This window comes from Echeneis naucrates, chromosome 2 (genome assembly GCF_900963305.1).
Source record: "Echeneis naucrates chromosome 2, fEcheNa1.1, whole genome shotgun sequence".
NCBI lineage: Eukaryota > Metazoa > Chordata > Actinopteri > Carangiformes > Echeneidae > Echeneis > Echeneis naucrates.
In genome coordinates this window covers 20,337,565-20,364,883 of record NC_042512.1, presented here as the reverse complement: position 1 = coordinate 20,364,883, position 27,319 = coordinate 20,337,565, and the positions used below count along the sequence as shown (strand labels likewise).

Sequence of the window (27,319 nt, the reverse complement as noted above, 5' to 3'; positions counted from 1 at the left end):
AGAGTATCTTCTCTCATGGAGACGAGCTGAAAAAACAGACTTCACATATAAACATGCAAAATTCGAAACTTTAAAATCAGACGACACGTTTTCCTCTTCATATTTATTGGACAATAAATAGTTTGTTGACGAAAGCCGACAGGATGCTAAAATACAAAATGACATGAGGTAACAAATCGAGAATAAACCATCGCAACAGAAACAACATCATATTTACACTAGACGGCGTTTACAAACGCCAAGGCAACAACCGCAGTCTGTGCCCATAAATAAAAAAGACATATTTACAGTCAACGTTTGACACATGAAACTGCCACATTCCCCTTGAAGGACATTTTGTTAGGTTTTTTCCATGTACAACATTTACAGGGGTTGATTGTGTGTAAATTTGATGTTTTGTTGGGAATGTGTATCTGAAGTTTTCTTCAGTTGGCAGACTCCATTTCCTTTAAAAGTCGACAGGACTCAACTTGTTGTTTTTCATGGCGGCGTCTCGTTTTGTCATGATCTTGTTTTAACTCTGGCGCCCTTCCCTTGTGATTTCCTCACATCTCTTCTGATGGCCCCTTCAGGACTTTTCAGGCCCAAGTCCCTGATGTGAACTCTGACATTGGCCAAGTTCCTCTGCCAGGCAGCATCCATCTTCATGGACTTGTCTCCTGGGGTGTCACAGGAAGTAGCCTCCATCTTGGGCACCGTGAAATTCCCGCTGACTCTCTTTGTAGCATGGGGTTCCCACATGTTGGCATCTGTTTTCACCAGGCTGCTGATGGTGGCGTTCTGACTTCCTACTCGTTGTGGTTCCCAAACAGTCACGTCAACTGAAGTACCAGGGTTTGTAGGATTCAGGATCCCGCCGGTCTTGGTCCCCTGAGTCCACATGACAGGATCCACTGACCCATTTGCAGAATTCCCAGCGTTCTTGATCTGGGGTTGCTGTGGGTCTGACAGGGAAACATCTCCCTTTGGACCAGGATTCCCAGAGTTCCGACTGTGGAGTCTCTGGGGTTCCCACAAGTTGGTCCCATCGGACTGGACGGTGTTGACTCCTGCCATTTTACTTTCCACCATGCTGGAGTCCATTTTCGAGTCCGGATGAACAGGATTAGAGTTTCCTATGCTTGCATTCCATGATCGTTGCAGCTCCCACATGCTGCCGGTCGTCATCTTTGAATCGCCACTGGTTTTATTTCCTTCCTTTTGTGGTTCCCACATTGGAACGTCTAATATAGTTCCAAGATCTCTCAGGCATTGGCTCTGTCCAGACTCAGCAGTTTGTGAAACATTCTCCATTTTAGCAGCAGCATCAGCAGCTTGTCGTTGCACAGGTGCCAGCGGCACCGGTCTTGGTGAAAGTCTCGGATGCGGTACCGGTGATGGTGGCGCTGGGGATAGTGGGGATTGTGAAGGTTTCAGAGAATCCCAGCGACTGTCCACGAACTCCAGGGAGGAGCCGAGCATCCCTGCCAGCTCCGGCGTCGCCTCCACCAGCTCCAGAGGGTCCTTGATGTCAGGCCTGAAGGATGCCAGCTCCTGCTCATCGGGACCTGTCAGGAGCTGCGACAGCGACGCCTGCCGGTAGAACTCATCTTCTGGGATGGTCTTCACGTTGAGCTGAGGGAAGAGGCGCCGGAAAGAGCGAGATGTCATCCGAAGGCGACCAAGGACGTCGGAGAGGAGGAGCCAGTTTCTTGGGCTGAAGAGAGAGAAATGGGAGAAGCAAAGATTCAATGAGCTGAGGAGTCTTAATGTTTCCTACTATTTAGGACGCTCTGTCTCTCTTCGTTCAGCAGGAACATACGAACGGTTCCTCCAACAAAAACAACAGAGAACATGATGATGGTCAAACTGAAGCCTGAAATTCAGATCTGAACAAATCAAACTCTTCCAGAGACGGACAGCAGAAAGATGATCGGATTCATCTTAAAATTCAGTTTGTACAAATGTCAAACAGGAGGAGGAGGAGGACAGCTTCGCTTTTATATATTCTGCTGTTGCAGCTGAAGGCGCCTCAACATCAATGGAGCTGCTATTGATTCACAATGTCTGTCACTGCGTGTGTGTGTGTGCACACGCACATATGCTTGCCAAGGGCAAAGGAAGCTGAACCCCACACACACACACACACACACACACACACACACAGCAGCGAACAAGGCCACATGTTGCTTTAAAGCCAGATGCTGCTGGAATATTAAACAACACAATGAATGTGTTAGTGCATGTGTGTATATCTGTGTGTGTGTGGGTGAGTTCTGTTTTAAAACCATCAATGTGAACGTCCTTCCAACTTCAAAGAGCCACTTGAGGGTTCAGACCTGGTTTGGTTTTAGGGTGCAGGTCAGAGTCAGCACCAGGGAGATCAGAAATGCATGATGTCATTAATGTTCCACAACTATAGCAAAGCGGACATGTCTGTCTGTATGTGTGTGTCTGTGTGTGTGAATGTGACAGACTGATCAGGAGGAGGGCACAGTGACGGGGAGGAAGACAAAGTGGAAGCCAATTAGCTGCGTCGCCACGGCGATCCTCGTTAACGATCTCTCTGTTTGCCCCCTCGTTATTCCCTCATTCCTTTCAAAGCTGCTTTCACTCCCTTAATTGGTGTCAGTGTGTGTGTGTGTGTCAAACAGTGAATTGTGTTAGAACAACACAGGGTGTGAAAGACAGAAAGAAAGTGAGATGAAGGAAAGACTTATGAGGAGTCTGATGTGGTCCGGGTCTAGTTCTGGTCCTGGTCCCGGTCCTGAACTTACCCCTGTGTGAGGTTCAGCTGGATGTTGTAGCAGGGCAGCAGTGGCCGGTCGGAGAGCTCAAACTCGAACACTTCCCTCCGAGCTTGATGCTCTTCGTCGTCTTCTTGGTCGTCCTCGTCGTCCTCCTCTGGCCCCGGGGGGTCGGCCAGGACGTCAAACACCCCCCCATCAGAGGACGGCTCTGTGGGGACGCCAGAGGACACCAGGGATGAAGGACAGGAAGACTTCTGCACTCCTACCTTCCGCCTTCCTTTTTTCTTTTTATTTCACTTTTCTCAGTTGGGTCATTTCAGTTCCTCGAATCAGACATAGTTCATATTTCCCTGAATCCCAGTTGCGCGCGCGCGTGTGTGTGTGTGTGTGTGTGTGTGTGAGAACTAACCACACACGGAGCTTCCATAAAACTCCCAGAAGATTCCTGGATCGCCCTCCGATCTTCCCTGGAGGTCAGAGAGATAGTCTGCAGAAAGCGAGAGGAGAATTAGGGGCTTCTGTAGCCGATCAAAGAATTGACCAATCAGAGGGGACGAATGCGGCGGGATGAAAACAAGAGATCCACACATACACACATACACACACACACACACACACACAGAGTGGAGAGTGGGAAGGAAAGGATGAGTGTTTGTGTTCAGACGGTGCCGGCTCGTCGCCGTGGCGCTTGGCGCTTAGTAGATGGATACTGGCAGGAGTGAGTGTGTGTGTGTGTGTGTGTGGCAGTAAGCTGTTCTGGGATTCAGCAGCCAAGCCTCATTAAACCCCTCTGGAGAGAGAGAGGGAAAAAAGAGAGATGGAGAGAGAACAAATACAGACAGGGAATGGTAATCAGACAGGCTGCGAGCACGTACACACACACGCAGCGTTTCCTCATCTCTTTCGTTCGTTCTTGCATTTTCCAGCCAATTTCCTGGAAACTTTGCTGATAATTCAGATAATCGTCCCGTCAATTAGGGAGAAATTTGTCAGCAGTAAGTCGCAGCGGATCAATTCATTCATAACTAAAGGTCATATTGGTCTGAGCTGCCAGAAACATTAAGAACAGACAGGAAACACAAAGTTAATCCTGTCTAAATGAAGCCAGCGGTCAGTCAGGCGTCAGTCAGGTGCGCGGTCCATCCCTGAACATTGCCCCGCCCCCCTCCCTTATGTCAGCTCATTGATTCCTTCTGGAGGAGGAAACTCCTGCTTGTTTCCAAACAAACTGACATTCACAGTTTCATGTTGTGTGTGTGTGCGTCTGTGAGTGTTACAATCAGCAGCAGATAACGAGGCGGCAGCAACACACTCCACTCACCCTCCAGGAAGGTTTCCATGGCAGCGCTGTGGGTCATGTTGATTGGCCCTCGTCCGGAGTAGGAGGTGAGGGTGGGGTCGGCGCCGCACGCTAGCAGAAAGCGCACCACCTCCACATGGTCGTTCTCTATGGCGTCGTGCAGAGGCCTGATGGGAACCAGAGAACACAGCACTGATGGAAACACAACTACTCAACACACACATACACAACCACCCTGGTGTTTTGTTATGGCTCCAAATCAATAAAACTGTTGACGAATCAGCAGAAGTCTGTTTGGAGGACGTGATTTTAGTTACAATCAGACAAATCAAACAGTGAGAATCAAAAGCCGTGGCTCCGCCCCTTTACATTGGATCACCTCTCTTCCAATCATCTCCTGGTGTTTACAGCCTGCATGTGTTTCTATCCAGCTGAGATTTTACTGAGTTAGAATCAGCTGAATGTGAGGAGATTTTTAAAACAAATCAAAAACACCTGACTGTACCGCTGGTTGTTAGACATCCAGCCTAGGATATTTCTGCCTCCTACCTGGTTCCGTCCTGAGCGCTGCAGTTGACGTTGGCGCCGTGCTCCACCAGGTGGCGTACGATCCTCAACCAGCCATGGGCACAGGCTTCGTGCAGGGCGCAGTATCCGGCGTTGTCACGATGGTTTACGTCACAGATCCGTCTCTCCAAACAGTACAGCACCACCTCCTGGACCCAAGGAGACATGGAGCAGCCAATGAGAACAGAGCATTCAGAAACAGTCAACAGTTCCACCGTAAGACAAGGAAACAAGGAAACAAGGAGACGAGGAGACAAAAGCTTCCGAGGAACATATTGAATCCTCCCCCTCTCTGCTCCGCTCCCTCGACATGATCGCAGCTGGAAAAGAGAGAGAGAGAGAGTGTGTGTGTGTGTGTGAGTGAGAGGGATGACGGCTTCATTTGCAAACTGAGCTTGTTAGCTTCACCGTTGCACCTCAATGAGGGAGAGAGAGAGCGGGGTGACAACAGCTGTCACAGAGGATGAAATATTCAACCAGTGTGCATTCTACTTCCTCCACTGAATCCCAATCTGGACGGTCCATCCTCAGGGGAGCACGATGAGGACAGACTGTCACAGTCCTGAGCCCCTGTCCATCAGCAGATCACCACACGTTAGCACTGGCGACTGACAGTGGACTGGGGATGCAACGATTATCGATTTCGATTGTACGATTATAGTCTGAGGAACAATCACGGTTTCACGACTACCACCATTATTAAGCATTAATTAATTTCACAACACTACTAATTAAGGCATTCTTTAGAGATTTTAAATAATTTATTTTTATTATTTATTGCTGTCAGAAATAACAGTAATAAAATAACAGTGCCACTAACGGTTACCTTTACTTTGACGTGTAAAGCTTGGTGGTGTTCCCGCTGCATCAAGCTTCATGTGTTTGAACCTTTAGCCGCAACTTTTTTCTGGCAGACACGTGACGCGTCATCTTGAACGGCTCTCTGGTCTTTCTTGCTGTATCTGAAATACTCAGGTGCTTGGTCCTTCTGCCATTGTTTAGCTAATATAGTGTATCCTCCATGCCCCTTGATTCAGCACCTCTGATGTAACTTTCGTTCCGTACAGGTTACACCAAAAATATCGACCAGCATAGTGTCCGTTTTTTTAGGTGTAGCGGAGCCTGTGGGATTAAATTCACTGTGACATTTTAAAGTGCGATTGATAGTTAAAGCGGTTAATCGCTGCATCCCTATAACTGACAAACTGACGGAGGACTGATGGAGGACAGACTGACAGAGGATAGACAGATGGAGGACGGACTGACGGAGGACAGACCAACAGAGGCCTGACGGAGGACTGATGGAGGACAGACTGACAGAGGACAGACTGACGGAGGACAGACTGATGGAGGACGGACTGATGGAGGACAGACCAACGGAGGATTGATAGAGGACGGACTGATGGAGGACAGACTGACAGAGGACAGACCGACGGAGGACAGACTGACGGAGGACTGATGGAGGACAGACTGACAGAGGACACACCGACGGAGGACAGACTGACGGAGGACTGATGGAGGACAGACTGACAGAGGACAGACCGATGGAGGACAGATGGAGGACGGACTGACGGAGGACAGACCAACAGAGGCCTGACGGAGGACTGATGGAGGACAGACTGACAGAGGACAGGCCGACGGAGGAGTGATGGAGGACTGATGGAGGACGGACTGATGGAGGAGTGATGGAGGCGTGATGGAGGACTGATGGAGGACAGACTGACGGAGGACTGATGGAGGACAGACTGACGGAGGACAGACCGACGGAGGACAGATGGAGGACTGATGGAGGACAGACCGACGGAGGAGTGACGGAGGCGTGATGGAGGACTGATGGAGGACAGACTGACGGAGGACAAACTGATGGAGGACTGATGGAGGACAGACTGACGGAGGACAGACCGACGGAGGACAGACTGACGGAGGACTGATGGAGGACTGATGGAGGACAGACCGACGGAGGAGTGATGGAGGACTGATGGAGGACAGACTGACAAAGGACAGACTGACGGAGGACTGATGGAGGACAGACCGACGGAGGAGTGATGGAGGACTGATGGAGGACTGATGGAGGACAGACCGACAGAGGAGTGATGGAGGACTGATGGAGGACAGACTGACGGAGGACAGACTGATGGAGGACTGATGGAGGACAGACCGACAGAGGAGTGATGGAGGACTGATGGAGGACAGACTGACGGAGGAGTGATGGAGGACAGACCGACGGAGGACAGACTGACGGAGGACTGATGGAGGACTGATGGAGGACAGACCGACGGAGGAGTGATGGAGGACTGATGGAGGACAGACTGACAAAGGACAGACTGACGGAGGACTGATGGAGGACAGACCGACGGAGGAGTGATGGAGGACTGATGGAGGACTGATGGAGGACAGACCGACAGAGGAGTGATGGAGGACTGATGGAGGACAGACTGACGGAGGACAGACTGATGGAGGACTGATGGAGGACAGACCGACAGAGGAGTGATGGAGGACTGATGGAGGACAGACTGACGGAGGAGTGATGGAGGACAGACCGACGGAGGAGTGATGGAGGACTGATGGAGGACAGACTGACGGAGGACAGACCGACGGAGGACAGACTGACGGAGGACTGATGGAGGACTGATGGAGGACAGACTGACGGAGGAGTGATGGAGGACAGACCGACGGAGGAGTGATGGAGGACTGATGGAGGACAGACTGACAAAGGACAGACCAACGGAGGCCTGACGGAGGACTGATGGAGGACAGACTGACGGAGGACTGATGGAGGACAGACCGACGGAGGAGTGATGGAGGACTGATGGAGGACTGATGGAGGACAGACTGACGGAGGACAGACTGATCGAGGACTGATGGAGGACAGACCGACAGAGGAGTGATGGAGGACTGATGGAGGACAGACTGACGGAGGACTGATGGAGGACTGATGGAGGACAGACCGACAGAGGAGTGATGGAGGACTGATGGAGGACAGACTGACGGAGGACAGACTGATGGAGGACTGATGGAGGACAGACCGACAGAGGAGTGATGGAGGACTGATGGAGGACAGACTGACGGAGGACTGATGGAGGACAGACCGACGGAGGAGTGATGGAGGACTGATGGAGGACAGACTGACGGAGGACAGACCGACGGAGGACAGACTGACGGAGGACTGATGGAGGACTGATGGAGGACAGACCGACGGAGGAGTGATGGAGGACTGATGGAGGACAGACTGACAAAGGACAGACCAACGGAGGCCTGACGGAGGACTGATGGAGGACAGACTGACGGAGGACTGATGGAGGACAGACTGACGGAGGACAGACCGACAGAGGAGTGATGGAGGACTGATGGAGGACAGACTGACGGAGGACTGATGGAGGACTGATGGAGGACAGACCGACGGAGGCCTGACGGAGGACTGATGGAGGACAGACTGACAGAGGACTGATGGAGGACAGACCGACGGAGGAGTGATGGAGGACTGATGGAGGACTGATGGAGGACAGACTGACAAAGGACTGACGGAGGACTGATGGAGGACAGACTGACAAAGGACAGACCGACGGAGGCCTGACGGAGGACTGATGGAGGACAGACTGACAGAGGACTGATGGAGGACAGACCGACGGAGGAGTGATGGAGGACTGATGGAGGACAGACTGACGGAGGACAGACTGATCGAGGACTGATGGAGGACAGACCGACAGAGGAGTGATGGAGGACTGATGGAGGACAGACTGACGGAGGACTGATGGAGGACTGATGGAGGACAGACCGACGGAGGAGTGATGGAGGACTGATGGAGGACAGACTGACAAAGGACAGACCGACGGAGGCCTGACGGAGGACTGATGGAGGACAGACTGACAGAGGACAGACTGACGGAGGCCTGACGGAGGACTGATGGAGGACAGACTGACGGAGGACAGACTGATCGAGGACTGATGGAGGACAGACCGACAGAGGAGTGATGGAGGACTGATGGAGGACAGACTGACGGAGGACTGATGGAGGACTGATGGAGGACAGACCGACAGAGGAGTGATGGAGGACTGATGGAGGACAGACTGATGGAGGACTGATGGAGGACAGACCGACAGAGGAGTGATGGAGGACTGATGGAGGACAGACTGACGGAGGACTGATGGAGGACAGACCGACGGAGGAGTGATGGAGGACTGATGGAGGACAGACTGACGGAGGACAGACTGATCGAGGACTGATGGAGGACAGACCGACAGAGGAGTGATGGAGGACTGATGGAGGACAGACTGACGGAGGAGTGATGGAGGACTGATGGAGGACAGACTGACAAAGGACAGACCAACGGAGGCCTGACGGAGGACTGATGGAGGACAGACTGACGGAGGACTGATGGAGGACAGACCGACGGAGGAGTGATGGAGGACTGATGGAGGACTGATGGAGGACAGACTGACGGAGGACAGACTGATCGAGGACTGATGGAGGACAGACCGACAGAGGAGTGATGGAGGACTGATGGAGGACAGACTGACGGAGGACTGATGGAGGACAGACCGACAGAGGAGTGATGGAGGACTGATGGAGGACAGACTGACGGAGGACTGATGGAGGACAGACCGACGGAGGAGTGATGGAGGACTGATGGAGGACAGACTGACGGAGGACAGACTGATCGAGGACTGATGGAGGACAGACCGACAGAGGAGTGATGGAGGACTGATGGAGGACAGACTGACGGAGGACTGATGGAGGACAGACCGACGGAGGAGTGATGGAGGACTGATGGAGGACTGATGGAGGACAGACCGACGGAGGAGTGATGGAGGACTGATGGAGGACAGACTGACAAAGGACTGACGGAGGACTGATGGAGGACAGACTGACAAAGGACAGACCGACGGAGGCCTGACGGAGGACTGATGGAGGACAGACTGACAGAGGACAGACTGACGGAGGACTGATGGAGGACAGACCGACGGAGGAGTGATGGAGGACAGACTGACGGAGGACTGACGGAGGACTGATGGAGGACAGATGGAGGACTGATGGAGGACAGACTGACGGAGGACAGACTGACAGAGGACAGACTGACGGAGGACAGACTGACGGAGGACAGACTGACGGAGGACAGACTGACGGAGGCCTGACAGAGGCCTGACGGAGGACTGATGGAGGACAGACTGACGGAGGACTGACGGAGGACTGACCGACGGAGGACTGATGGAGGACAGATGGAGGACTGATGGAGGACAGACTGACGGAGGACTGATGGAGGACTGATGGAGGACAGACTGACAGAGGACAGACTGACGGAGGCCTGACGGAGGCCTGACGGAGGACTGATGGAGGACAGACTGACAGAGGACAGACTGACGGAGGACTGATGGAGGACAGACCGACGGAGGAGTGATGGAGGACAGACTGACGGAGGACTGACGGAGGACAGACTGACGGAGGACTGATGGAGGACTGATGGAGGACAGACTGACAGAGGACAGACTGACGGAGGACAGACTGACGGAGGACAGACTGACGGAGGACTGATGTCTCAGATGATCAGATGATTCATGGTTCTTCTGAAAACAACATCGTCCCTGAAGGTGAAGCGAAACGACGGCAGACAGACTGTGTGTGTGTTCAGCGACAAACAGAGAGGACGGTGGGAGAGCGAGCTCAGGGCTAATTGAATTAAAGAGGAGAGAGAGGATGTGAACAGTCTCTTGAATCTCTCACCAGGAAACCAAAGTTTAAAGTTCAGGGGGGTGTTAACGACATCTGCTCAGAAGAAGAGGAGGAGGAGGTGATGTTGTGGTGGTGGTGTGTTGTCGGTGTCTGCGTGTTATTGTGCGTTTGTGCTTCGTCACCTCGTATCCCAGGCGGGCGGCGCGCTGCAGCAGTGTCTCTCCAGCGTTTTTGTTCACGATGAGCCGCCGTACCTCCGGAGGGACGGGACGGGCTGAGGGTGTGTGCTGCGGAGAGAAAGGGCGGTGGCCGGGCGAGTAAGACGGGTCAGAAGTCAAAGCCTGGGTGTGAACACAGAGAATGATTAACATGATCAACAAAGCAACACACACTGAAAATAGCTCTGTCACCACCTCTGCTATCACAACTTTAGGTGTTTGTGTGTGTGTGAGGAGGCAAATGACAGGAGGCTCAAGAGGAGAGGGGGGAGGATTCATCTTGGAGTAAAACAGATCCTCTCTGCACACCTCGCTCACCCACCCAACACTGATGTTGGTTGATTTCTTGACGTTGGGGTTAATGTGTGAGGTCATAAATTACCCAGCAGCCTCTCAGCGGTGCCTCGCTGAAATGCTGAGGCAGAACTAAACATATTCACTAAAAATGAGATTGAAAATAATCCAGAGCAAAAGCCGTGTCCATTAAACACAGGGCTCGTTGTCGTCTTTCATCTCGACTCCACATTATTGTGCGTTTATTTGTGCTAATTGCTGCAGAATGAATTTAATTTGTGGTGTTTTCTGAATGAGGACAATCAGGCAGCAGGAGACGAGAGGAAATCTGCGTCGCTGAGCTGCTGACGCCACGGCAACCATCTCCGCAGCTTAGCAGCCAGACGGAGTGTGCGTGTTAATGTGCCTGTGTGTGTCAGTGTGTGTCAGTGTGTGTGCGTCTGTCAAACGAAGCCGCTCGCTGCCACGCATCAGCAAACAGGATGCGAGCTTTGCCCCAGAGGTGTGTGTGTGTTTTAGTGTGTGCGTGTTTTCTAGCACAGCGCAGTCAAACAAGGAGGAGGAGGGTCGAGTGAAAAAGAGAGCGAGCGTGAGACAGACTGTGCGCATATGCGTGCGTGTGTGTGTGTGTGTGTGTGTGTGTGTGTGTGTGTGTGTGTGTGTGTGTGTCCTCGCTGCCCTGAGGAAATCTCCGGTGCAGCAGCTGTCAAAACGGCACAAGCCACCAACACACACAGACAGACACACACACACACACACACAGAGTACATGTGGAGAATATTATTCTTCCTCCGTAACCTTCAATCACTCCCTCCCTCCCTCCCTCCCTCGTGCTCTCCTTCACTTTAATCTGCAGTGAATTGAATTACACACAGACACACACACACACAGACACACACCCCGTTCCTGCTGAATTTTCCCAGTGAGCTCCAATCAGGACAATAATTACGATGATTAACAGAAAGAGAACGCAGAAAAGGATGAAAAACAGAACTGATTGTGGCTTCAACAGTTTTTGGTTGCACAATATTTCAGCAAACACAATCAACCTCACAACATCCTGTAACTTGACTGACTGACTGAACTGTCGCTCAGTCTCAGTCTGACTGCTCTCCCCCCGGACAGGTTCTGTCCCGGGATGAGAGGACGTTTGCGGCTGCTATTTAAACACCCCACAACACACAACAAAACAAACGCTCCCAAGACAGCGCCGCCCGCCGCCCGAGATGGTGTCTCCACAACCAGAGGAAGAAAGCGAGCGCCCCTCGCCCCCCTCCCCAGTGACTGGGGGTGTTGGAGCTCGTGGGTGTTTGTGAGTCACGCTGACTCACATCATTTGCATGTGTTTACACATCTGCTGCCAACTGAAGAGGAAAACAAGCGCTCCCACCTTTGCTGTCTCCACACACAGGTGGAGCTGAGGCGAGCTGTCCCTGCCTGTCCAAACCTGAGACGCCTCGTCTCACTCTTCTTTTTGTGAATGAAACTTACCAACTTATGCTCACCGTTTGATGTGGACAGAGGGGGAAGTGACCTCATAAGACATTGTCCGACTGGGTCACGTCCCCATGACTTCCTCAAACGTTTTATTTATTTCTACTAACATCAGTGCAGAAGGTCAAAGGTCACAGTTTGGACCACCGGCAAGTGTGAAACCTCCACAGTGATGATGGAAAATTCTCACCTTCCTGTTCTCGTCGCTGTAGCCCCCTCCTTCGAATCTCTCCTCCCCCTTTGCCCCCTCTCCTACTCCCGTGTGTTTCGTCTTGCAGGGGCGCTTCCCTTTGGGCTTGTCAAGTTCATCGTCGTAGCGGCGGAAGTGGTTGGGGTCAGGTGAGGAGGACGACGGAGGAAGAGGGGGGAAGGATGGGAGGAAGGTGGAGACTATGCGACTCTCCCTCAGCTTTTGATGCTTGTCCTGGAGGCGGGAGGAAGACAAGGAGGAGAGGGATGCGGGGGCTGATTGCCGTGGTGGTGGAACACACGGTTTCCGGGGGAGATGGGTGGGAGAGGAGGGCGGGACCACTTGGAAAGCTGAAGGAAAAGCCAGAGACAGAGAGGACATTTAATTAGATGGACTTTCAGCCTTAAGACACACTGAAACATTCATGATGTCTGCTGTCTCTGTCTTACTTCCTGGATGGGAAACAGGAAGTGTCAGGAGTCACACACATTCACACCCTGATGGAGTGGCGTCAGGACAGGTCCGGGTTTACTGTCCCACTCAGGGACAGTCCTGTGATACTGAAGGATGCTGCTTCCTCCCATGAACACTGACTACATTTACTGACATTCAAACACGGGGACACTTGGCACGGACGTCCAGAGGAAGTGAAGTCTCACTGGAGACGTTTCAGGTGTTCAGAAGAAGCTTCAGTTTTACATAAAGTTCAGCTCAAATCACAAACTCGTGATCTTCAAGTTTTCATGCAGCTCATTTCCTCCTTGATTTCCCTGCTGGAGGACGGACAGCGGGCGAGTTAGATAATAAGACACAGAGACCAGGAGGGTGGGGGGGCAGAGAGAGCGGAACAAAGAAACACAGCTTCCTTGCTTGAGTGGAGCAGCAAGTGAGCGGGCGTGCGAGGTAGCATATAGTGGGGGAGGGGGGAGAGAGAGACCTCTGTTTCCCATTGCAGACGCCTGGAGGAAACACACACAGGGCGAGTTTTCACAAAGTAAAGTGTAAATGTAGGGGCACACATACACACAGTCGACACTCTGCTTCCATCTGCTGAATTATTTATCAGACTGGACACTCACATGTTAAGTGTGTGTTTTTCTGGACGTGTCTCATTTTTCTCATCATCAAACTGGTTCACTGTTTTTCAAGTGTGACATCATCATAAGCTGGTCTTTTAGCCACAACTCCACTAACCGCCATTAAAGGCTCTCATCAGTATACCTGTTGACACCAGACAGGACGATGTCTTTGATGTCTGTCAGTCACTCAGTAGCCCCGCCCCCTAACCCCTCCCCTCGAAAGGGAACTTCATTTAAAAAAAATTTATATCATGTTGTCTTTCAGACTGAGACCATAAACTCATTGGAAAACATTTACTGAAGAGGAGGCACATTTTCCCATAGACTTCAACATAAGCTGACTCCCACATTAGGATCAGACTTCACTGGATTTGTTTCGTTTGAGTTAAAGTCAATCTGACTGAAGTGACATCCTGGGGAGAACATGCGGAGACTGTGAACGCAGCTCTGAGCAGCGTTTAATAAACAGAGGAGGCTGTGTGTGTCTGTGTGTGTCTGCGTGTGTGTGACAGCTCCATCTGGGAGATGTTAGACGGCTATTAGCACGCCATGGGGCCGCAACGGGTTCATACACACAGGAACCACTGTCGGAAAACATACACACACACACACGGCTCCGGCAAACAGGGGGCGGTAAAGGCGGGGGGGAGGAGGGGGAGGAGGGGGGGACTGATGACAGCAGAGAGAGATTTCATCAACAGCAGAAAACACTTTCTGCTCTGAACGTGCAGCGCTGCCTTCAAAATAAAAGCTTTCCTCGTAAAAAACACTGACTGGTGTCACCGCGGTGACAGTCGATACATCACATTGATTAGATTCTTCCTTGTTGGTTTCACAAAAGCAGAGACGCCTGAGGTGGAGCGACAGCCTCAAACTGTCAAGTCAGAAGACGTCTTACCTCTCGGGCCGTCCCGTCTCACAAACACGGCGTCACCCCAGATGCTGTTGAGCTCCGACTTCCCCCTGATGGCCGGGATGTCCACCCTGAACCTCCTGTCGACCTCCGCTGACCTCTGGCCGAACTCCCCAGGGGGCCGGGGCTTGTTGAGTCGGAGACCATTCAGCTCGATGCAAACCCTCAGTTTCTTGACATCATCAAGGGCGGAGTCTGTGATGGACAGCAGCCAATGAACAGATCAGATCAAAGGAATCAGGAAGAGCTTTGTGTTTGTTTGTTGGTTTTTTTTTTTTTCAGATGAGCGAATCAAAGTCAAAACTAAATTCATGAGAAAGCAGAAAGAAGAGTGAGAAGAGGTCAGACTGTACTGAAGTGTACTGGAAAATGTCCTTATATTCAAGTGGATGGGAAAACATCCCTCCTCCTCCCTTATACTGAAGTCTATGGGAAAACGTCCCTCCTCCTCCCTTATACTGAAGTCTATGGGAAAACGTCCCTCCTCCTCCCTTATACTGAAGTCTATGGGAAAATGTCCCTCCTCCTCAGTAAACATTTTCCTGATGAGTTTTTGGTCTCAGTCTGAAATACAACATGATGTTCAGTTTTGAAATTATGCTCCATTTCGATCTTTCTGGATTCTTACCGTTGGCGAACTTGGTTTTCTTGGGGGGGTTTCCCATCCTGTCCTCCTCCCTCTCACCCTCCCTCTCTTCCTCCCTCCCTCTCTTCATCCGGCTGCTGCTGATGCTGCTCTGGTGAAACGGCTCCAGACTGAAGACACGCCTCCGGTTTATGACCATGCTGAAATTGGATGTCAGCTGAGGGTCATGTCCCTGAAACAGGCCACTGGCTGATGGCAGGAACCGTTGTTTTAGTTGTTGTGGCTGAGAGACTAAACTCCTCTCCTCCTCCTCCTGCGGACCTGCCTCTTTGTCGTCATTCTTCTTCTCCTCCTCTGTAGAGGAGTCTTCGTGTTCCTGGTTGTCCAGGTGGTGGCGGAGCGGCATGACGGCGAGCTGGCTGTGAGGACAGGACGGATGGAAACCTGCCGAGACACAAACAGCAGGAGGGCTGAAGTGAAGTCTCAGATGTGTCTGGCTGCCGAATGATGGATGTCAGCGTTCCGTGTGAAACTTCAGCGATAAACTGATGAAGTTAGTTCAGTTCTTCTTCTGTGGTTCCTGTTTTGTGACTAACTCTCCTCCATGACTTTACATCATCAGCTGATTGTTAAAATGGGAAGTGTTAAATTAAAAAACACAGGACACATGGAATTCTTCTGCAGCTTGTTTAAAATCCTAAACCTTACACACCGCTCTGTTGACTGTGACCTTTGACCTTCAGCACAAACACATCTGATTAAAGGAAATCAATTTTGTAACACTGAGTCAGATCTCTCACACACACACACACACACACACACACTCTCGCCATCTGGATGGTCAAAAGCAGCCGACGGATCAAAGAGAGTCAGCTTTTCTCTCTCTCGCTCTCTCTTCCTTAATGTCGCTCTCTCACATCGTCCATCTTTATCGTCACACTCTCTTCCTGTTCCATCTTTTTAATGCTTATCTTCACTGACTCTCTGCTGATCATCTGACTCACGGAGCGTCCCGTGGCTCCCGGCCACATTATGTGCCATGGCAACAGGCCATCAAAGCCCATCGTCATGGCAACATTGTCGTCTAGGCGCGTGCACATTGAAGACCACCGCTAAACAGACAGACAGCCAATCAAACCCTCCAATAGCAGCTGCTGCCGACAGCCGCTGCTAATGTGCTCTTGAGCAACCATCGGGTGGCTTCCTGTCTTCCTCAGGACTCCTCACAGATCACACATTTACCTACAGAACTGTCAATGACTCAGCTTCTCTGTTCCTCATTTTGACTATCTGACAGTGAAGACTGTTCTCTGTGATCGAGGAGAGTTAGAGAGAAAACCACAGAAGAAGAAAAGATCTGATCACCTTCATCGGTTCATCACTGGAGTCAAATCAAGCTTTTAGAAGGAGCTGGAAGTCAGGAAGAACCACCAGAGAGCAGCTGGTGGAGCAAGATTTCTCAAAAAACTCAACATTTATCAGGATATTGTTTTTTAAGTTCTCGATCTAAATGTGGAAGTTTGTGTGTTTGAGTGTGTACATTTAGTTTCCTGGAGGAAATGAGGGCATTAGTATTTTGGTTTTAAATGAGCGAAGTGCGAAGAGAGTTGAAGTGTGTGTGTCTGCGAGATGTAGAACTACACAAACGACACAAGAAAAACAAAAGAGGCAAAGAGACAAAGAAAGCGAATGACCTCTACTGGGTGAGATCAACCACAGAAAGTGTGTGTTTATGTCATTTGTGAGAGAGAGAGAGAGAGAGAGAGAGTGTGTGTGTGTGTGCACGCACGCACATCATCCTGCAGAACTCTCCGGAAATCCTCTTACCTCTTGGTGCCTCGGCAGCGGCTGCAGAGGGAGTTCTTCCTCCTCCTCTTCCTCTCTGCTGGCAGCATTCCCACCCGCCTCCGCCTCCCTCCATTTTCCTGCTCTCCCCCCTCCCTCCTTCTTCCGGCTGGCCGCCTGCCAGCTCCTTCTCCCCTGTTGTCACTGCTGCTGTCATCCCGTCTTCTTCTTCCCCGCCTTCTCCTCTTCCTCCGTCTTTCTCCTTCAGCTCCAGTTCGGAGAATCGCAGCATCGCACGCTGTGGAAGAGAAATGGAGTCAGGATAGGAAGTGTGTGTGGATGCTGAAGAAAGCATGAGTTCATTAAGACTTGGTGGATCTGCTCCACATCAGTCGGGGGCTCAGAAACCTGTTTTAAAGACAGAACCACAGAACTGACACTTCAGCTCCTTTCAGCATCACATGTTCAGTATTTACACCTTCAGTTCAAGGCCTTTTAGTTTCACTTTATTTCCTGTTGAAGGTCCAGCTGGATTTTCTTACTGAGTCAGTGTTTGTGTTCGAATCGACACTTGGACTTCCAGAACCACTTCAACTTTAGCTGTCACCTCACAGAGAATCCTGAACCCAAAGTCAGCTCCATTTTTATGCTCAATCATACAAGCCAATCTTGCGCCTTAAGGCTGGTAACCGTTGGTAACTACGGTTGACGGTAGGTAGCCGTTGGTAACCGCTGCGTGTCCCTGCATGCTGCCTGACAGGCCAGTCTCCCTCCCTCACCTCGCTCTGTCCCGACCACAAACCCATTTTAAAAATTAATGGCCCGTGAAACAATCTACAAATCCATCCGCTGCTGCTGCCGCTGTGCAGATCCAGCAGCACCCAAGGGCGTATGCGAGTTAATTTGAGCGGCAACCCCCCCGCCGGCACCGCCGGACCCCTCCCCCCTCCTTCAGGACTCATGAGTGACCGAGCAAACGCCTTCCAGCCTGAGCTCAGTGCTGCAGAGACGAAAAACATCCATGAATAAAAGTCTTCTGTTCAGATTTTTACTTCCAGATTCACTTAAAAGATAAAGAAACATTGTTTTCTGTTTAGTTTCAAAACTGCAGGACAGAATGTGTCTCTGAAATGTCCCCACAGGGAGGACACAACATGAGAATGAGGAAGCCTTTAAAACTCTGCGACACACAAGTCCAAGCTAATCTGAGCTGTGAGGAGGAGGAAGGAGGAGGATTTCATTAAAAAACAACATTGGTTCTTCATCTTCTACCAGCTGAGGGATGGAATAGGAAGAGGAGGACAAAGAGGAGAAAGAAAACAAAACAAAAACAGACTGAAAATAGATTGAAAGAGATATTGAAAGGAAAAGGTGAGTGTGGGTGAGTAAAGAGAAGCAGTTTCTCTCAGTTTATGGATAAAAGAGCAGATTGACAGTTGGTGAGTCGTCCTGACTTGAATTAAGAGCGACAGCAAACGAGATGGAGGACAAAAAGAATCCGCCCTCTTCTCCTCACAGCAGCTGATACACTCAGACATCATCTTACCCAGATCTGACCACGTTCTTCTCACCGGAGAGCTAACGGGAAATGTTTTGATGGAAACATCTGACAACCCCCCCAGGATGAAGAGCCCTTCCTCCAGACACTAACAGTTTGGTGTTGGACCTGAAGAGATCGAGCAGTAACTCACCTGCAGGGCTCTCTGCTCTCGGCTCAGCTGGCTCGAGTCAGCATAAAGCTCTGTGGTCACACATTTAATGCGGTCACCCACGTAGCCCGATGAGTTGGCAATGCGTCTGGTGAGGCCAGACCGCCGGTTCTTGGGGCAGGTAGCATCCTCTTCGTCGTCTGCCAAGCCGTCTCTCTCCAGGGGGTCCTTCTTCCCGTCTCTGTCCCCACAGCTGGTGGAGGTCAGGATGGAGTTTGGTGTCTGTCTGTCATTGGAGGGAAGACCTTTAAAATTCAGCTCTTTCCCAACAGGCACCTCTGGGGTCAAGTCTGCAGCCATCTTATTGAGCCCTCCATTTGTGAAGCTGCCAGGTGAAGGGCCCCGACAGGTTGGACTTAGAGGAAAACTGCTCCCACATGTGGAAGCCTGAGGATTATTATTTTTCCCAGTCTGGTTGTTTCCAAAAGAATGACCCCAGAAAGGGGCATTTCCACCAAAACTGCATGCGAAAACCCCCAGACTGTGGACTGTGCTGAGGTCCTCACTGTGTGGAGGTGAGCTGGAATTGATTGTCCTGTAGCTGCTGCTCCCCCGAGCTGAACCGCTCAGAGTTACAGGTTCGTTGACTGGAACCCTCAGAGACAGATTTCGGCAACAAGGACCCACGAAATCTCTCTGGACAAAATGTGGACTTTTAGCATCTTCATTGTTGAACGTAGGTGCTCTCTGGTTGGTAACACAAAGTGAGGTCCTGTTGGCCACGACTCCTCCAGCTGCAACTCTCACGTGAAAACTCCTGCAAACTGGACCCTGGGGACTAAAATCTGGACATGGAGGCCCTTGAATGCAGCAAACTGTACTATTGGACTGACAGCTGCCCCCGTTCTCTGGACCCCCGGGGCTGGTGACCGGACACGCGGCTCCCAGGAGGGCGTTTGGGTCAGTACAGTCACTTTCTCTGCTAACAGAACCCAACAAGTTAGAGGGGCTCTGCTCCGGGTCCATCTTTTTATGAGCTGAACCCTCTGACAGAGCTTCACCATCTTTATTCTCACTAGTTTTACCAACCCAAACCAAATCTACAGATCCGCCAGAGACTCCACTTTTACATGTTCGAGAAAACTGCTGTGGGGAGGTTCTGGCAGAGCGCATGGTCTGCTCCTCTGGGATGTCTGAGAATGGACTCAGTGGCTCCTCCTCCTCTGGGACACTCTCTGTAGAAGGGGGGGGTGGAGAAGAGTTGTGATTAGGAAGTTTTGGTGGCCCAGTCTTGGGTACTGATGCTGAGCTCTGCTCTGCAGCCTGGCTGACAGGAGGTGAAACTTCTTGAATGTGGCCACAGCTGCTTCCCCCAGGCTGGGAGGACTCTTCAGTCCTGGGAGCTGGAGAGCTGAGATCTTTGTCAGCCTCATCACGCACTAGGTCAATACAAACTACATCTTCTCTGACAGCAGCCGTAGTTCTTCCTGCAGGTTTGGCGGGTTGGTTGGTGGATTTGTCTCTCTCCTTGTCAGTCCTTTGGGAGCTGTCATCCTGCCTGTCCTGGTTGTAGTGCAGTTCTAATTTCCAGGCTTTCTCCTGCATCTTAGCTCGGTCTTTGGTGTCAAGACCTTGGTAGGACGACTTGGCTGTTAGCCCTAATTCCTGGGAACTCTGATACGGATTTACCCCATAAGGGAGGCCATGTTTGGGTGTGATGTGTGGTGGATAAAAGCCACTGCTGCCCAACAAGACCGGATGGGGGTAGACAGGTCCTTTTCCTGGTATGGACATGCGCTGCAGCGCAATATTCTCAGTGACTGAATATGGAATGTAGCGGTTGGTGTAGCCTAAACCAGGAGGGAGGTAGGAATCACCAAAGATTTGGTTGGAAGCATTTCCATTCTCCACCCGAGGCTGGTGCTGTTGCGGAGGATGAGGTTGGCTCTCCTGGGCCTCCATCTTCACTGGAGTTCCCATCTGTTTGCTGCTTTTGCTGATGGGGCCATTGTCCAAATCAGCAGCAGATACTTGTGGCTGTTCAGCTTTGGACTTTGGGGAAGGGGATGTGGCAGCAGGACTGGGACTACTATGGTCCTCAACAGCTGTGGGACCAGGAGAACTTTGAGGGTGTGGTTGAAGAGAAATGTTGTCTACAGTCTTGATTTGAATGATTTGGGAGCTTCTGCTGAGGTCTGAGCAGACAGCTGGAGAAGAACCTGCAACAACCCAAGGGGTGGGCACAGAACTAATCACTTCAGGATGATCTGTAATCTTGCCTGATGTGCTCACAGGTGTTGGTAGACTGTCTTTTTTACTGGCCCGCAGCCCAAAACGAGATGCTGGTAAATACCCCAACCTGGCCAGGTCCTCTAATTTGGATGGGAATCCATTTAGGAAGCCTTCCAACTCTTTGGCGGACAGATCCAGAGGTTTTTCTACATGGTTTTTGGCAGACTTTTGAGTTGCAGCTTTGTCCTGTGGTGTCTTTGTAGGCGACATCCTTGTCTCGGCATTACAGCTGGTTTCTTTGGTTTTGTTGCTGGCTGAGTGAAGCGGAGAGCAGCGCTCAGGACTCAGGCTGCTGATGTAAAAGGGGTGAGACACAGAGAGCGTGGTGGACGATGAAGAGGTGTTTCTGTAAAGGGACTTCTGGAGGTCTGTGGTGGTGTTGCTGAGGAGTTGTGGGGCGGGGGCTGGGCATTGAGGGCGGGTAACTGATGGTGACTGTGTGGCAGCAGTGCTGACTGAACTGTTAACAGGAGCGCTGCTGCTTCCTCCACTGATGGAGCTCTTGGTGGAGGACTGCTGGCTGCCGTGTTGTCTCTCATTCTGGTGAGCCTGGGCTTCCTGTCGGACCTGTGGGCTGGTTCTGAAGGCGGAGGGTTCCTGTTGGACATGAGAACCAACACCCTGCAGGGACTTGTCCTGGCAGTGGGGTAGGGGGGATAGCACAGCAGGAGATGGGGTGGCTGTGGGGATCCTGATTGGAGGGCCCAATGGGGAGGAGATATGGGCCGGGGCATAACGGGGCAAGTAGAAGACTTCCCCAGCTGCGCTTCCTGCCCTGGCAGCACACAGGGATTGATATGCCAGTTGCTGGTGGATGAAGGGGGGTGGTTGGGACAGGAAGGAGGCCTTGTAGGCCGAGTCCAGGAAGGGGTACATGGTGGCATCAGCATAAGGGCTGATCCAAGGCAACCTCAGGAAGCTGCCAGCACCACTCAGGCCCAGCTCTGCCTGCTTCTCACTGGGTAAAACACAGCAGTCCAGTCCCAGACCATCAGCTCCTGCAACAGGGACTATCAGGGGCTTCTGCAGCCCTGAAGGGGGGTTCTTATACAGAACATATCCAGTTCCAGGTTTCTGGCCATCCAGTAGGGACACATCAGGTTTGTACAGAAGATCATAGCCAAGTGGGAGAGGAGTGCCAGGCTCCTGGGGCTTTTCAGAAGGGAGGGGATGAATGCTGGGGTAGAACACTCCTCCGTGGGGGCGTAGGTTCTCCCCTACAAGAGCACTGCGGTCAATATTAAGGGCAGCTAATGGGTTCATCCTGTGAGCTGTGCTGGCATCCACCTGCAACAGGGAGGAGAGTCGGAGTGAGTCAGGACCAGCTGCTGTCAAACACACAACGGAATCAAACATCAAACTCAGAGAACATAGAATGACATCAGCAGTTAGGCACTCAACACAAATAAAATCCTGTCTCCTTCCCATCATTTCATTGACTCCATTGATCTCATGTGAGCGATCGGCCCTTTACACAGTAAAGACAGTAAATACTAAAATAAACCGCCACGTGGTCAGATTCACCCTTCAAGGACAAACAGGAGTGAATGGAGGGAACTCTCTTCCACAGGACACCAACACTGTGATTTCATGTTTCCTTCATGGAGGACAATAAGAGCCGTCTCTTATTTATTTTTCAGTATTCCTGGATGACACGCAGCGCCTGCAGCGACTCTTTCACCCTGCCGCCACAGATCCAGGAAACAGAGAGAAGAAGAAGAAAGAGAGGCAGTTCGGGGCAAGAGAGCATAGAGAAGGCCACAGAGAGAGAGAGAGAGTCTGAGATTAACAAAGAGAGAGGGAGAGACAAAGGGAAAGCAGTAGAGGGGAGGGTGAGAGAGGGGGGGGGAGACACACAGAAGGGGGAGATAGAGAGAGAGAGAGAGGGGAGGTAGAGAGAGAGAGAGACAGAGGGAAGAGGGGGAGAGACAAAGGGAGACGGGGAGAGAGAAAGAGAAGGGGAGATAGAGAAAGAGAGAGAGAGAGAGAGAGGGCAGAGGGGGAGAGTGAGAGAGAGAGACAGAGAGGGGAGGGGGGAGTGACAAAGGGAGAGACAGAGAGAGACAGGGGGGAGAGTGAGAGTGACAGAAAGAGAGGGGGAGAGAGAAACAGAAAGGGAGATAGAGAGAGAGACAGAGGGGAGGGGGGAGAGACAAAGGGAGACGGGGAGAGAGAAACAGAAGGGGAGATAGAGAAAGAGAGAGAGAGAGAGAGAGAGAGAGAGAGAGAGAGAGAGAGAGAGAGAGAGAAGGGAGGGGGAGAGAGAGAGGAGGGAGAGGAGAAGAGTGAGAGTGGAGATGGGGGGAAGAGCGAGAGAGAGAGGGGGAGAGAGGGGGAGATAGAGAGAGAGGGCAATAGTGAAGCAAAAAGAATTCAGCCTAATTGAATTTCCTGTCACACGGAGTTGTGAACCTCCTCTGATTGGCTATCAGCCGCAGGGCCATTAGGAAATTATCCAGACAGCCGGGTGGCCGCCTGGGACGACAAGGAAGAGAGCGGCCACCGCACCGTCTTCGCCACAACAAGGAAAGAAAAAAGACGGAGAATGGGAGCTGAAGGGAAAACTGACTCTGCTCTCTGGTCAACACGGTTAGTCAGTCGAGAAGAGCTCAACTTTTCCCATCATGCCATTCAATGACCTCACATTACACGTTGAGGGACGTGATGTTTAAGGTGTGGCATCAACTCTGCCCCATTTCAAAGGCTCCCTCAGGTGCAGTGGGTGATGTTAGCTTCATATCGCTATGAGAGAAAAATGCACGTTCACTTGACCTGTGACCTTACCATGCTGCGAGTCTGAGGGCGTCTGGTTTCTGCCTCAGACTGGATCGTCTGCCTCACGGACACCGCTCAGTCCGCCATGTCTGCAGATGGAAGAGCATTGAGTTAGCTTAGCATGCACAAATCTTCTTACACAAAGTAGTCAGACTATACGAATGTCGATGGGAAAATGTCCCTCCTCCTCCTCAGTAAACGTTTTCCTGATGAGTTTATGGTCTCAGTCTGAAATACAACATGATGTTCAGTTTTGAAATGAAGCTCCATTTAGAGGGAAACAGACCAGGAAGGAGGGGAGGGGCTAGGAGGCGGGGCTACTGTGTGACTGACAGACTGGACCACCCAGTCAGGAGAGAGTCCAGAGCTGGTCAGATCCACCTACTCCTCCAAATATTGTTTCTTCTGATTGCCGACAGATAAACGACAAACTGGAGGCTTCAGACGAGCTGCTTACGGACTGATTCAACATCGATGTTAACTGAGACGGGCAAAACCTGGATCCTGTCTCCGAAACATCAAACTGAAGTCCAAAGGTCCAAAAAGGAGAAAACAGGAGATCAGATCCTGACTGATCTTCATCGTGGACCCACAGAGTCCAGTTCATCGACACATCCAGCCGTCCTGCCCAAAGAGATGACACAAAAAGCACACACAGCTTCATCTGCAGCGACGTTACCAGACATCTGTGTGTGTGTGTGTGTGTGTGTGTGTGTGTGTGTGTGTGTGTGTGTTCACTGAGCAGTGCTGATACATTTTCTCTCTCTGCTGGATTATGAGTTCCTCGGGAAACGAAGCGACGTGCCTTATCTGTCCTCCGGCTCAGCAATAAAACACACACGCGCACACACAAAAAGACACACACACACAGTAATTGATGGCTGTTAGGAAGCTGAGATTTCAATAACGGCTCTTATCTCCAGACTATTGAGGGACAGCTGTGTGTGTGTGTGTGTGTGTGTTTTGATGGATGGGGATTGACAGACACACACACACACACACACAGCTTGCTGGTAGGATTGAAGCCAAATTTCCAGAGATGTTTTTTCTTCTCTGTTGTGTGTTTGCGTGTCTGTTTTAAAGTTCAGCGACACAATAAATTCACTTCTTTAATTTGTGAATCACGTTAACGTCCACTTGCTGATCAGCAGACAGGCCTTCATCTTCTTTAACCCTCATTAAACATTTAACAGACAGCTGATAATACACAGACACGCATGTGCCGTGACTGCACACAACAATAACACACACAGTTACAACAACAACAATCCATCAATGTGGAGACAAAATTTAATGTTTCTGTGACAGTGAAAACATCCGTCACCTCTGGAATAAAAACAGCATCTGCCAACACAACCTGTTGGACAACGTTCGCCAACACAAACATTTATTTCCTTCACCTTTCTTTCATCTGTCAGCCATCTTGGTTTGTTGAATCTTATTTGGAGCAGACGGAGCTGAGGAGGAGCGAGGGGCAGGGCCAAAGTTCGCCCTAAAATAAAACAACATTATTCAGGTTTGGTGGCGGCAGGTGGCACAGTAGTTCACTCTGTTACCCAACAACAAGAAGGTGGCGGGTTCTGTGTGGCGTCTCCATGTTTCCTCCGGGTACTCCGGTTTCCTCCAACCATGAATGTGACATTACTGTGACCCGAAATCAGATAAGAAGATGAAAGAATGAATGAATAATCTGGTTTGATGAGTACGGATCAGGAATCGGGTAGGTTCCTGGTTCCATCTTCAGGGACTAAAACCTGAAGACGAGCATCAAAGAGACACCTGTTGGCTCCACCCACCACGGGGCCATCTGTCCAATCACAGCTCAGAGGTTATAGTAAGTACACTAAACATAACATGTTTATGGAGCTGCAGACCCAACCTGGGTGGCACAAGAACCAGGAAGCCCTGGACCAGAACCAGGGGAATACAGACCAGAACAAGGAGGCCCTGGACCAGAACCAGGGGAATGTAGACCAGAAACAGGAAGCCCTGGACCAGAACCAGGGTAATGTAGACCAGAACCAGGAAGCCCTGGACCAGAACCAGGGGAATGTAGACCAGACAGGGAGCCCTGGACCAGAACCAGGGGAATATAGACCAGAACCAGGAGGCCCTGGACCAGAACCAGGGGAATGTAGACCAGAAACAGGGAGCCCTGGACCAGAACCAGGGGAATATAGACCAGAACCAGGAGGCCCTGGACCAGAACCAGGGGAATGTAGACCAGAAACGGGAAGCCCTGGACCAGAACCAGGGGAATACAGACCAGAAACAGGAGGCCCTGGACCAGAACCAGGGGAATGTAGACCAGAACCAGGTGAATGTAGACCAGAACCAGGAAGCCCTGGACCAGAACCAGGGGAATGTAGACCAGAACCAGGGAGCCCTGGACCAGAACCAGGGGAATATAGACCAGAACCAGGAGGCCCTGGACCAGAACCAGGGGAATGTAGACCAGAAACAGGAAGCCCTGGACCAGAACCAGGGGAATATAGACCAGAACCAGGAGGCCCTGGACCAGAACCAGGGGAATATAGACCAGAACCAGGAGGCCCTGGACCAGAACCAGGGGAATATAGACCAGAACAAGGAGGCCCTGGACCAGAACCAAAGGAATCTGGAGCAGAGTGTGTAACTTGAACATGTTCACAACAGGAAAGTGGGAAATCAAGTTGTTCAGTTAGTCTCAAAGAAAATTAACAAAAAGATGATTTACTGTATATAAAACACACAAAGCTTTTAGTGTGTGTATGTGTCTTTGTGTGCTTTGATGAAGATCTTTGTAGAAAACCTGAGACAAACGGAGCTCAGTAGGTCACATCACACGGCCTTCTGGGGAAAGAACAGGATGATCGGAAAGCCTACGCTGTCCCATTGTGACATCACAGTGTACCAGATCAAATCAAATCAGATTTATCTGTATCGCCCTAAATCATAAAGTCACATCAGGGCACTTTACACACAGGGCAGGTCGATAAAATGATTTACAGAGACCCAACAGAACCCCGGACAAGCAGAACCAGGCGGGGGGGGGGGGGTCTGCCTCGACTGGTTGGGTTGAGACAGGAAGTTGCTCACCTGTTCTCTTCTTCTGTGGTTGAACTGCAGCAGGTCCTGGTTGAACATCCATCCGGAGTCTGACTCAGACCTGCTCACGTGCTAAACTTAATACATCCATCATTCAGCTGCACGTGCAGGACGGGGACGTGGGGACGTGGGCGCGCGGGCGCGCACACACTCACACACCTTGTGTGTTGGTCCGCAAAAAAACACAAACACTTTCTCCCAAACTAACACAAATGTGTGTTTGAATTCTTCCTGGAGCGGCACATTCTGAGCACGCACGGGGTGACGCGCACTCACGCACTGTGCACAAACACGCGCGCGGACGCACACACAGGTCAAAAACAAGGTGACCCGATCTGAAAACAACAAAAACAAACACACAATCACCAACAAACAGCGACACGCGCACCTGAGCGTGCACGCATGGTCACACGTCCATGTGCACGCGCCGTCCGGTACCAGACTGAACTCTCGGTATGTCTGTGTGTGTGTGTCCCGGCAGGAAGCAGCAGGATGATCCAAACAAATTTCAGCCGACAATATTAAAAAACAAAAATTAAAAAAATAAATGAGAACGTAAAAATTGTCTTCTCCGGGCGGGAATGATCCGGGATGTCGCGCGCTCAGCTCGTGGGTTATTCCCCGTTCGTTTCTTTCCGGTCCCGTCGTGTCTGCCTGCTGGTCCGCTGCTGGTCCGCTCCTGGTCCGCTCCTCC

At 51.2% G+C, this 27,319-nt stretch overlaps 1 protein-coding gene across 1 annotated transcript; it reads right to left on the bottom strand.

Moving 5' to 3' along the window:
• Positions 1 to 94: 94 nt before the first annotated feature.
• Positions 95 to 27,306, bottom strand: LOC115050748 (BCL-6 corepressor-like). The gene is made up of 14 exons (XM_029513792.1): positions 26,617 to 27,306; positions 24,939 to 25,030; positions 23,548 to 24,162; positions 18,514 to 22,050; positions 16,865 to 17,120; positions 15,080 to 15,481; positions 14,437 to 14,646; positions 12,460 to 12,809; positions 10,446 to 10,604; positions 4,579 to 4,745; positions 4,051 to 4,196; positions 3,139 to 3,216; positions 2,757 to 2,937; positions 95 to 1,696 (listed from the first exon to the last, which is right to left on the bottom strand). Exons 3-14 carry the CDS (start codon positions 23,548 to 23,550, stop codon positions 502 to 504), a joined length of 6,684 nt encoding a protein of 2,227 aa, XP_029369652.1. The 5' UTR covers positions 23,551 to 24,162; positions 24,939 to 25,030; positions 26,617 to 27,306; the 3' UTR covers positions 95 to 501.
• Positions 27,307 to 27,319: the final 13 nt, after the last annotated feature.